Source organism: Colletotrichum graminicola (assembly GCF_000149035.1).
Source record: "Colletotrichum graminicola M1.001 genomic scaffold supercont1.25, whole genome shotgun sequence".
NCBI lineage: Eukaryota > Fungi > Ascomycota > Sordariomycetes > Glomerellales > Glomerellaceae > Colletotrichum > Colletotrichum graminicola.
In genome coordinates, this window is record NW_007361029.1 from 119,170 (window position 1) to 131,019 (window position 11,850).

The 11,850-nt window shown below is 56.3% G+C and overlaps 3 protein-coding genes across 3 annotated transcripts; 1 reads left to right on the top strand and 2 right to left on the bottom strand.

Annotated features, from left to right (window-relative positions):
- Nucleotides 1-2,095: 2,095 nt before the first annotated feature.
- Nucleotides 2,096-4,864, top strand: GLRG_06539 (fungal specific transcription factor domain-containing protein; the record flags this gene model as incomplete). Its single annotated transcript, XM_008097224.1, has 4 exons — nt 2,096-2,208; nt 2,430-3,623; nt 3,744-3,990; nt 4,202-4,864. The coding sequence occupies 4 exons, from the start codon at nt 2,096-2,098 to the stop codon at nt 4,862-4,864; spliced, it is 2,217 nt and encodes a 738-aa protein (XP_008095415.1).
- A 492-nt stretch (nt 4,865-5,356) lies between these two features.
- GLRG_06540 (L-ornithine 5-monooxygenase) lies at nt 5,357-7,114 on the bottom strand (the record flags this gene model as incomplete). Its single annotated transcript, XM_008097225.1, has 2 exons — nt 5,357-5,455; nt 5,567-7,114. The coding sequence occupies 2 exons, from the start codon at nt 7,112-7,114 to the stop codon at nt 5,357-5,359; spliced, it is 1,647 nt and encodes a 548-aa protein (XP_008095416.1).
- Nucleotides 7,115-8,813: 1,699 nt separating this feature from the next.
- On the bottom strand, nt 8,814-8,975 carry GLRG_06541 (uncharacterized protein; the record flags this gene model as incomplete). The annotated part of the gene is made up of 1 exon (XM_008097226.1): nt 8,814-8,975. The coding sequence occupies one exon, from the start codon at nt 8,973-8,975 to the stop codon at nt 8,814-8,816; it is 162 nt and encodes a 53-aa protein (XP_008095417.1).
- Nucleotides 8,976-11,850: the final 2,875 nt, after the last annotated feature.

Here is an 11,850-nt window from a genome sequence, read left to right on the forward strand (position 1 = left end):
AAGCCGCATCTAGCCATGATCCAGATTATGTTTGTCACGGTGCCAAGAAGGCACGGAATGCCACCGTGGTTGGCACAAGAGGTGGCGGGAATGTAGGGATGAGGAAGCAAAGGCGAGCCAGAGACGGAACGTGTCTCAGTTCTTCCATGTGCATTGCTTAGTCGATGAGTTCTGGGAACAGAAACGGCGGGAAACCGACAAGACGGCTGGTAGGGCGCGATCGACGATTCGTGATTGAAGAGTGTAACGGCGGTGATCCTGCAAGGGATGGATGGGGCTCAGCTAGTGAGAGGCGAGATGATGAGAAATGAGCACATTCAATTGAGCATGTTCAATTGAGGGAGAGAGGCTTAGGGAGGGAGCCTCAGGGAGGTGAGAGAGAAGAACGTGATAGCCAAGCAGGCAGGCTACATTACTATTACCACCCACCACAATGCCAGCTGTGAGCCGAGAAATAAAGCGAAGAATCAACCCAAAAGGCAACTTAAGACGGGGTGTCGGTGGAGTTCTTCCATGCTGTGTAGAGGAGATTTCGTTCCGTTTCCCTGGGGGCCGGGAATAGGGTCTCTGTTTGCACCGTACCCCTCCTATTCTCGACAACGTGAATGGTTCGGGTGAGCTCGGTGAGGAGGAGCCTCCCCAGGACCCTAGTTCTCCGTGCATGTTACTGATGCGCACTAGCTAGTATTGTACAGTTATTCCGGCCCTTCGCCTTCGAAGCAGGCAGGGTACGTTGCCTTTGCGCACACATCTTGGCTGTTAGTTGCGTGGTTTAGGTTGGGCACACACGGGCTAACAGGGGCCCGCCAAGGGCCCGAATCAATGATCGGCTGACCCCGAAGCCGCGCTGGGGGGAGCCGAAAACATTGTACCAACGCTTGCTGCACCAACTAAAGTGTGGCTTGCGTCGAAAGTCACGTGATTACAATGATGTCTGGCTATCCTTTCCCCCTTTACCTACCTACTACGGAGTACCTTGTAATGGTTCTACGCTATCTACCTAAGAAGTAGGTAGTTTATGACTACATATTCTGACAGGCGGAGTAGTCTGTATCTACCAGCAGTGCAGGTAAGTCATACCTTCTTCCCCTCCCCCGAATTGAACCTAAGGCAGGTAAGTGTAGGGTAGGTACCGATACCTTACCACTTTACTACCTAGGTAAATTAGGTACCTTGGGGGTGCCTGCCTTCTTGCCCCCCTGCCCCCCCCCCACCCGGGCCCAGTGGTGGACAGGGGAGGGGAGAGCTCTGCGTTAGGGAAACTGCGTTGCGACGCACTCAAACAACTAACACGGAGCTGCTTCCGGTCAGCAGCAAAAATCACACCCCTCCCATCCCGCTAGCCATGGAAGGAGGGCGTTTCTCACTTCCTTCCCTTCTTGGACCCTTTCTTTGCGTCAATCAACGGTTTTTTTTTTGTTTTTTGTTTCTCTATCGTCCCCAAATTCCCCGTTCTCCACGTCTTGCCCGTGTCAACGCCTTCTGTCCCCGGGATTCTTTTCCACAAGCTGGTTAATCTAACGTTCGACAACACATCCACGTTCTCTCGGATTCGGATTTGTATTCAGATCCAGACCCCACCGCCCGCCGGCGCACGACGCGAGACTCGAGCAGGCCGACGGCGATACCTACGAATACTTCGTCTCATTAAACACTAGCTTGACCAAGTCTCACCTCAAAAGCCACTCACACACGCACACCTTTGTTGTAGCTTCGACTTCCCGCCTCCTCCTGACTAACTGACTCGTCAGTCGCCTTACCCCAATCCCCCCCCAAAAACCGGACACGGCTATCCAACAGCTACCGGTCACCGGGGTGCGGCAAACAAACTGACACCAACCGCCAACATAGCCGTTGCAGTCGACCCAGCAGCAGGGCAAGGCCACCCAGTATCCGCTCGCCATCGACCGCGACAACGGCGACGACGACGGTAGAAAAGAGGTAGACACAAACCTACGAATACGCCCTCCGTTCACTTCACGTCAATCCCGAAGACAGAGCCTCAAGCATCCTCACGTCCGTCTCCGTACTCGACCCCGTGCACGACGGCTCGGCGAAGCGGTGACATGCAGTCTCACTATCCCGCAGCACCAGGATGCAGCAGCAGCAGCCAGACCAGACGGAAAATACAAACCGTGCATCACGTCTGCCTGTCAACCCGCGACGACACAAGGTAGCGCCCGACCAGAGAAAGCGCGTCGCCACAGCGTAAGTTGCTTCGGACCTCCCTTTGCTCTCCCGTCGCACCACCATACTTCCATAGCCCCGCTCACAGATCCATTCTCAACGATCTTTTTGCGTGCGCCCGTTTCTTTGGCTTTGTTTCCCACCTCAGGTCCTCTCATTCCCCCCCCACCATCAAGAAACATATATAGCACCTATGACTTCTCTCTGGCTCATCGAAACTCATTTACGAACCTTTTCCATAGATGCAACAGCTGCAACGTTCGCCGAATCAAGTGTTCTGGGGAGAGACCCTGCCGCCAGTGTCGCAGCTCTTCACGAGACTGCCAGTACCCTACCGTCATCGAGAAGATCTCCATCTCCCGAAATGAGCTGGATGACCTGCGGAGGAAGCTCGAGTCCACTGAACGCGCCCTGCAGGCTGCCGTGCCTGACGACGCGGCCAGACGGCAGCTGCTGCAGCATGATGCTGATCTTGGCGGTTCTCGCGCTGGCTCCAACTCGTCATTCACTCCGCCTCAGCAGCAGCAGCAACAGCAGCATGCAACGCCTTTTCGCAAAGACGACTTCAACGAAAATCCTTTCTACGACACCGAGGCCGAGGCGGCCGAAGGTCGTCAGCTAGAGGACCAAGATGGAAGGGCCCGCTTTCTCGGCGAGACGTCTGGCGCCACCTTCCTCGACCACCTGAAAGAGTTCATGACAACCATATCACCGCTGGCCTTTAACAAGCCGTGGCTGTCTCCCACACCGAACAATGGCTCGGCCTTCCTAGCCTCCCTCGGACGTTATCAGACATACGACTCTCGCCCAATCGAGGTCGAGTCAAATGCGGACCCCCTTGTCCTTCCGTCCCGAGCCGACATGTCGGCCATGCTCTCCGAACTCCGATACTTTATCCAGGACGGCAGCGGCCTTTTCCCGTGCGGCGGCATCTACTGGTGGGGTGATCTCAATTGCGTGCCCGTCGACCCGAAATCTGTCTCGTTGCCGCCCGAGACCCCTCACCAGGCCATTTGCCATAGGTTCCGTCACTTGGCCTTTTACCATGTAGCCTTTGCCGTCGCATGCCAGGCCAGTACTACCGCGACCTCGGTGCCAATTCCGAGGGACTTGGGCCAGGACTACTTTGCCCGTGCTCGGATGCTCCTAGGCAATCCCCTCGACATCACCCAGTATACCATCAGCGATGTCGCCGTGCTCGCTCTTATGGGCTTCTACCTTATCGAGATGAACCGCCGCGACGCCGCCTACATGTACGTTAGCAACGCCATGCACATCTCCATCATGCACGGTGCCCACCGCGGCTGGGTTGACGAGCGAGGCAAGCGCGTCTTCTGGACCCTGTACATCCTTGACCGTTGGTTGAGCTGTCTAATGGGCCGTCCGCCTACTATTATGGACGATGCGATTCGCCTACCCTTGCCATGCGATGCCCCGTAAGTTCATCCTCCCTCCGTTTACGTCGGCCCTCACGGAGGCACCTCCAAACGATCGCATGCGAGACCAAAAGCCCACGAACACGCTCATCTAACGTTGACTGCCCAACTCTTTTGCAGTTCCCTACCCCCTGCAGCCGGCCTTCGAGCCCACGTCCTACTGGCCCGCATTTCGGGCCACATTGTATGCAACACGTACAAAGTCGCCCCCTGGGACCGCCGTCCTGGGGAAGCGGCGCGACATGTCGATCGAGCACTGCAGCTGCTCGACAACTGGTACTCATCGCTACCTCCCACCCTGCAGATGTCCGCCACCTGTCCAAGTACCGATCCCGCATGTTGTCTCCTGCACATGGCATACAACCAGGTAAGCTTGTTTCTTCCTGTAAAATCGCCTTTCCCTTCTGTTGCCCGCTCCATTCCCTGTTCTTTGGTAAGCAGACTAGGGTGTACATGTCTCCTCCCCTCCTTCTCCATCTTCAGACACGCTCCCACCCCTTCTCAAACCTCGGCCCAGATTTCCCGAAAGAACAATAACTTTCCTTGCTCACCAAGGTTCCCTCTTCTGGGGTCTGTAGCTACTCATCCTCGTCGTCCGCCCCATCTTCTTCGCCGCCGTGAAGAAGGCTTTCGCCGAGCGTTACATCCAGTCAGACCGCCGCTGGGACACTGAGCTCCATGCGGATCGTATAAGCACGTGCTCCGAGGCCGCTCACCGGAATCTGTACATTGCGCGCTGGCTGCTGAGTCTCACAGGAGGCTCCAGCAAACTCCTCCAGGCGGGGCTGCACTACGTCTTCAACGCGGCCATTGTGCTCATGCTCGAGGACCTGCTCTCCCCGAACCTCGTCTTGCCGTCCACAGAATCCGACGACATCAAGTTCGCCATCGGCGTGTTCGAGGAGGAGGCCAAGACGGGAAGCCACTATGGGCACGACTGTGCCACGGTTCTTCAAGACCTCAAATCTCTGGTTCAGCGCCTCCGCGTAGATGGGCAGGGCGCCTCTTCAGCTCGCACGGGTGGACCTGCAACGCCAGGTCTTCCACCGGACGACGCAACGATCGCCAGCAACAGCAACACGCCCACGAGAACTGTTTCTCGGCAGCCTGAGCAACCAACGTTCTCACCTGGGCCGACTCAGCTGCACTCCATGGACGAGAGCGGCCCGTTGTATCAGGAGCTCATGACGTGGATGGACAACAGCGACATGCAACTGTATAGTACTAACTATTCCATATAAACATGAAACAGGAAATGAGGAAACCACTCAGAAACTTCAAGCTGCAAGCACAAGGATGATGAATCTAAAAGAAGAGACGGCCTCTGGGACAGAAAACGCAAAACGAATGCGTCCTTTCCCGTGAAGACGACAACCAGAACCATGAAGACAAAGTGAAAGATTTCATAAGTAAACCAAGGTAGCAAACTCCGCGCCATGTCTTTTTTCAATCCAACTTTCCAAAGAACCTCGAAGAGTACTCGCGCAAAGACACATGCCCCAACATATAGAGAGAGGGATGTTCATCAGCCGTCCATTGTCCCAAAATTCCCTTGACTAACAACTCCTGACCTCCCCCTCTTCTCTCTCTTCCCGATCTCTTTCGCAACCTCATAAACACCATGAACTTATGACCGCCGTCAAACTTAGACTTTCTCTCGAATGAGAAGACAACGAGGAATCATGAAACAAGTAATCCCGTGAAAAAGAGAGTAAAAAAATGAAAGTCAAAGTCTAGTTGGAAACGGCCTTGGCCCTCGGCGTCGCGGGAAAGATGGAGTCGATAATCTCGGCCGATCTCACGGCAAGAATAGACAAAAGGGTATCACTCAACTGTTTTTTTCGAAGGGTCGTTAGTCAGAATGTCTCTGAGGGGGGAAAAAACACAAAAGCCTCGTATGTAAAGATGAGGAGGAAAAAGGGAGCAAGGGGGGTTTCACTCACTCCGTGGGTGGCTTCACAGCATCCCTGCAGATAAACACCGGCGTCGGGCGCCACGGCGCCAGGGGCGTAACGTACGCGGTAGTCGCGGCCGACCTCGAGCTTCCTCGACGCTGAGGTGGCGTCGGGGCCGGAAATCTCCCAGCCGTCGACGAGCCCGCGGTCGCCGGCGTTGGCGGCGGACGGCACCTCGGGCAGCAGGCCCCAGCTGTCGCGGAGCATGTCGATGTGGGCGTTGCGCTGGTAGCCGGTGGCGGCGACCACGAGGTCGACGTCGAAGACCTCGTCGCCGGGGAGCTGACCGACGAAGCCGTCTTCGGTGCCGTCGCAGGCGCTCTCCAGGCGGCGGACGTGGAGCTGCAGGCGGTCCGTCTCCTTGCTCTCGGTGACCTGGGTGATGTCGCGGCCGAAGAGCATACGGTGGGGCCACTTGCGCTCGTCGGTGCCGAGCGTGCGCTTCTGGTGGTAGAGCATCTCGTACAGAGCCTCGATGAGCTGCAGCCTCACCACGCCGTAATTGGTGGCCTTCGCTTCCTTGATGAGAGCGCGGCGATAGCTCTGCGACTTGGGGTAGAGCTCGTCGACATACGAGGGGTTGAAGATGGAGTTGACAAAGGGCGAGTCGTCGGCGGGCTTGAGGAACTCGGAGCGCATCACCATCCACGTCTTGGCGTTGGGGTACGCGCGCTGGACATCGCGGAAGATCTCGGCGGCGGACTGGCCGGCGCCGATGACGGCGACTCTGTAGGGCCTCGAGGTGTCGTTGAGGATCTGGGGGGCCAGCTGGGCGTACTGGGAGGAGTGGATGACGCGCGGGTGCTTGGCGGGGAGGACGCTGGGGAGGCGGGGCTGCCCGCCGGTTGCGATCAGGACGTTGCGAGTCTGGTAGGAGCTGACCTGGCCGGTCTTGATGTTGTGCGACTTGACGGTCCAGGTCTTGACGGCGCCGGCGGTGGTCTGGGGGTCCGGGGACACGGATACGACCTCGCGGCCGTACTCGACGACGTCATCGAAGTGACGGGCGCACCAACGCAGGTAGTCCTCGTACTCGACGCGGGCAGGCAGGAATGTGTCGAGGTTGGTGAACTCAACCAGGCGGTTGTTGCAGTGGAGGTAGTTGAGGAAGGTGAACTGCGAGCGCGGGTTGCGCAGCGAGGCCATGTCCTTGATGAAGGAGATTTGCATGCGGGCGCCCGAGAGGAGCATTCCCGGGTGCCATGCGAACTGCGGCTGCTTCTCGAGGAAGAGCACCCTGGGCGCCGGCCGGCCAGGGGAGAGCTGCCGGCCAGCCTCCTGGAAGTCGTGCATGGCAACGGCAACCGACAAACTGGCGGGGCCGAAGCCAACGCAGATGAGGTCGTGGATTTCACTGGGTTCGCATGGCTGCAGGTACTGAGACTTCTGGATGCTGGAGCCGCTGATGTGGTGACCGTTCACGCCATTGCCATTCTGGTACACAGCGCCGTTGCCGTGACCATTTGTGAAGCCGTTTCCGTCGAATTGGGAAAAGCCGCTACCGGCCTCGGTCGGTGACTCGCAGTGAGGAGACATTATGATGATAGTGGTGGTGGTGGTGGTGGCGGGTGGTCGTCGTACAGTATGTGCGCGTGCGTGCGTGTATGTGAGTCGCAATCTGGACGGCAGGGATAGTGGTATTTGACGAGCGTATCGAGCAAATGAGATGCCAATACCAGAGTAACCGAGAGGGCGGAGCGAGCGCTTTAAGTTGTTAGTTTCATGGCCGCTCGAGATGCTCTGGACCTTGGGGGCGTGGGAGCATCAACCGACCTTTGTTCCGCGAGTCTTTGAGACGGTTCCAAAAAGACGCTGCCGGGTGTGAATGCGGGGGGGCGGGTGCGAAAGAGCGCGGGGGTATTGCGGGTTTTCGCTTGTCACTTTTTTTTTCTCCTTGCTCCAAAATGTCCCAGACTTTTTTTTCCCACCCTTGTGACTTTATGAGAAGCTTACTCTCCACGGCGGATTCAAGCCACACTGTTCGTCATCGACTCCCGAGGAGTGGCGCTCGTTTGGGGGGACTTGAGGTATAAGGAGGATGAGCCACCGGTATGGATTGGCGGTTGAGATGAGATGATGATGGAGAAAGGTGTGAGTAGGAGGAAATCGAGAAGCACCGTGAGAAGGAAGAATCAAGTGGCAGCGGAGGGGCATCGGGGGGGCTAATATGCAAAACGGGCAGACTTCAATGGATGCGGTGGCTCGCGTCCCATTGAGTCGACGTGATCGACCGACTGACCGACCGACCAGTTCGAAGCTGGGCCACTGGACCCCTCGGAGCTCATGAACGACGCAGATGGGTAAGAGAGTGTACTCTGTACATGTGGTCTCGTCACTCGTCGCACGCCCCCGAGGCCGGGAGCTACTGCGGCTAGACACTATACGTACTTGAAAGAGTCTACACTACGGAGTACTCAAATTGCAACACCCGATTCTTTGCTCGAATGGGGCAACTTGGTCGATGTTGCGATCCTTTCGGACAAGGCCTGTCTGTGCAGGACCCCTTGCCAGTTGTGTATGGGAGAGGAGCTCAAAGCAGGAAGCCATCCATCCACAGCGGATGCTTTTCCACAGCCAGGGGTTGGGGCCATGGACAGAGTTGCAACAGGCTGACTCCAGAGATGGGCTCGCTACACTAGTAAGGGACGCCCTTGGAAGAGGGTCTGGGTCCACGTTCGGGTTCGGGTCTGGACTTGGTACTGGTACAGGTACCGGACGGGTTCTTACAGACCGGGATCGCATACTGAGGCCGTGTTCGAGATATTATCTATCACCAATGGCTGGCCCCGGATGGGAAGCGCTGGAGTTGTTATGCGCACACACAGTCATAATTGGCAGGCGTCTGAAGCTCGTCCTCCTTGATTGGGGAGAACAGCAATGTGGTCAACAGACCAGCCGTTGCAGAACGGCGATATGAGCATTGGAAAAGCAGAGCCATGCAGAACATGGTGTCTGGCATCAGCGGCGGCATGCGGCGGTGCGCAGGGCTTGACGCAGCGAGCGTCGTTTGCATTTGCCGGGCTACAGCAGTGGAGCGGACGGGAGGGATGGACCGGAGGCATAGAAGGTTGAATGAAGGGGCAGTGACTCTTCAAAGGGGAAAACAAGCCAATACGACTCGATGTACGGGTGGCTTCCCAACGCGGGGCAGCATGCTTTTAGATAATGCTCATCTGAGGCAGGGTGCAGTTCGCAGTCTTAGCGCGCCGCTGTCAAGTTTCTCTGAATGCCGTCCTCACATAGCGAGAGGCCTAGGCATGTTCATCCCAATGTTGCCTCGGTTCGGCCGTCCGGGTGTGACGTGTGGCTCACTGCCGACGGTTTTGATCCACAGATGATAGGATATGCCGATGCCATCGAAGGCGCCTTGGGGGAAGGGGGAAGAGTGCTCGGTCATTGTAGGCGGACGCACAGTAGGAAAACGCCCAAAGCCGACGGTTTACGAGAACTTCTCGCCGACGGTTTTCCAAGACGATGCAGATCGATGGTGACTAGCGAGACCCACTCCCAATTGGTCGCGGTGCAGGAATCGGACGTTTCAATACCTATGCAAGACGATGAAGAGGACGAGTAAGGGAGACGGTGTGAAAGTGAAGAGGGGGAGGGGCGGGGTGGTTCGGCGAAGGACAAGGAAGAGAGTGAAGAAAATTCAATGATGGACCGACTTTTTTCTTCTTCTAGCACGATGGGTGGGCCCGAGAGGGGAGGGGACGGAGGGGTCATGATGCGATTTCGGCGTTATCTTTGGATCTGATAAGATCAAATCTCTCACGGTCTCGCTCCTTCCGACTTCATCCCAGGTCCCAGGTCCCATGTCCCTGCCCTGTCGAACGAGTCCAATGGAGACAACCTACCTAAATCGAGTGCCTCAGGCACGAAAATGGAGGGAGGGATGGCAGGTATCATGTGTGTAGTGTACTTACCTAGAATGCCATGTTTTCTTTCCCTTTCCAACATGCAAACCTTGAATAGCATCGTCCTCGGGATTCCGGACTAAGCTTCACCTCGGGGAACCCCATCTTGTTTTGCGCCGTCGAACACGTCTAGAAGATCGATAGAAGCAAGGCCGAGAGATAGGTAGACTGCAACGGTTGCGCTACTAATGCGCTCCAAGACATCGGAGGCTTCGCCTTGGACTCGGACGGTGGTGGTGGAATGTGGGAAGAACCGGGATGTGTGCGAGTCCCGGTGCCAAGTGAGCGAGAGCGGGATGTAGAGGCGGTATATGACTAAGAAACATGAGTCGAGGACTCTGGGCGCACAAAACTCTGTTCCGAGAGTGGGCAGCAGTCTGCAGAAGAGGCGAGCGGCCAGGGTTTCACGAGAAGACTTCGGGATGGAGATGTCAAGGGGAGGGGGTGGCTTTCAAACCCTTTGGAAGTATTGGGTACTGTTGGCTTACGGCTGAACGGTTCCAGAGACTAATGGTCTGCGATCATGGGCCCATTGATTGTACGATATACAGTGTAGCAGTAGGAGAGGAGCCTTGTCTTGGCGTGCGAGTGGTGATTACACCATATGCAGTAGCTCGAGCCCTGTCATCATGCGGAATGAGGTACTTTTCCTCATCCAGGACATGCGTAGTCGTAATTATTTTTGTGGTGATGGATCTAATCTGATGTGATGTGGGTACACACAGCTGTGGAGACTTGGGCCGTCCTTCCATACGAGGTACCACAAGCTAGGTGTTCCATCGCGTTCGTCTAGATGCGGCACAAGATGTCGGTCTCTCCTGTGCCAGCCAAATGGGAAAACCTCAACACTGAATTGCTAAACGGAACCTGCGATGAGAAGGAGCATGGACGCCGGCGGGGGAAGTCGCCTCTCCAAAGCCCCTCGGCCCATTAAAGATGGCCGATGGACCGCCGGAGTTTGTGTTGTCCATTGGTGGGTTATCTTGCGGGAATTTCGAGCGCGGCTTTTGGCAGGTCACTAGTACGAGTGGTAGTCCCGCCCGGGTTTCACAGATTCTTTTTTTTTTTTTTTTTTTTCTTTTTTGGAGGGGGGGGCAACATTTTGCCCGAGTTATCTGATGATCTGATTATCTAAATCTGATAAGATCCGAGTCCAGTTGGGTAAGGCGTATGTGTCGAGGTCCAGTAACGATGTCACGGCCCGTGTTCGTGTCAAGGCTTTCCCCTGTCGCTGGGCATGGCTAGCTCTAGTGTACCTAAGGCAGTATACCTGTACGCCGCAGCCGGCGAGGTCCGCTAGGCATGCACTGGCGATCGTGTACGGGCTCGTTGCGTTGGCATCAAGCTGTGAGATGGATGAGACGGAAGAAGTGTCGGACCCTTGATTAGCCTTGACGAGTGTTCTAGCCGAGAATCGGGAATCTTGCTTTGTCCCCGACAACAAAAGGGAGTGACTTGTGGGGGCAAAGAAAAGAGAAAGGGAACGGAGCGAGAGGCCGGGTACCTACCTACTTACCTAACTACCTACCAGCCTACCTATTACGATAGTCAGAGGGAAAGCGCGGCTGGTCCTGCCCGAGATGGGTCATTTCCGTCAGCTCAGGGAGGGGAGAGGAGGGAGGAGGAGGAGCAGGGCAAGAGTCAAGAAACAGAACAGGGAAGGTGGGAAGGGAAAAACTCTTCACATGGATTCCCACCCGCCCGCCTGCCCGAACAGAATACACGTAGGTACAACCCAAGCGAGGCAGGCACGACCGCACGATCACACACAGCGGCACTCATCCACATCCACCCACGTCCACAACCAACCACATCCACCATTCCTCCACCACCACCTCTGCTCCCCGTTCGTCACTCGGCCGCCCATTCCCACCCACCCTCGCAGAGGCACAGCCCAGGATCTTCCCTTCCATCACCCTCTTTGATCCGTGGTAGTATAGGCATCCATCGCATCAATGGCATACTAGCCGCACCCGGTGCTATACACACGATTATACGCGCCCCTCCCATCTCACCTGTTAACCCTTGTGATGCCGATTCCAAGCCAGGGAATCCGACGGTCAGCATACCAACCATCATATCACCACTTACTAACCACGTTCTCTAGCTGGCCGGCCCTGGTCTCGGTGTAGAGAAGCGCCCGACACGTCCGAGATGCTCGGTTTACGCGTACTGCCCTCGACTCATTGTAACCCCCACATCTGGGTTGGTTGGGACACCCTCTTCGCTCCTGATTGTCCCGTCACTTACCTACCTACGCAATACGTTACCACTCCACGTACCTGTGCGGTCGCCTCAGAGGGGTAACATAACCCCACGCTTGTAACAAGACTACATGACTAAAGGTTCTGGATGCCA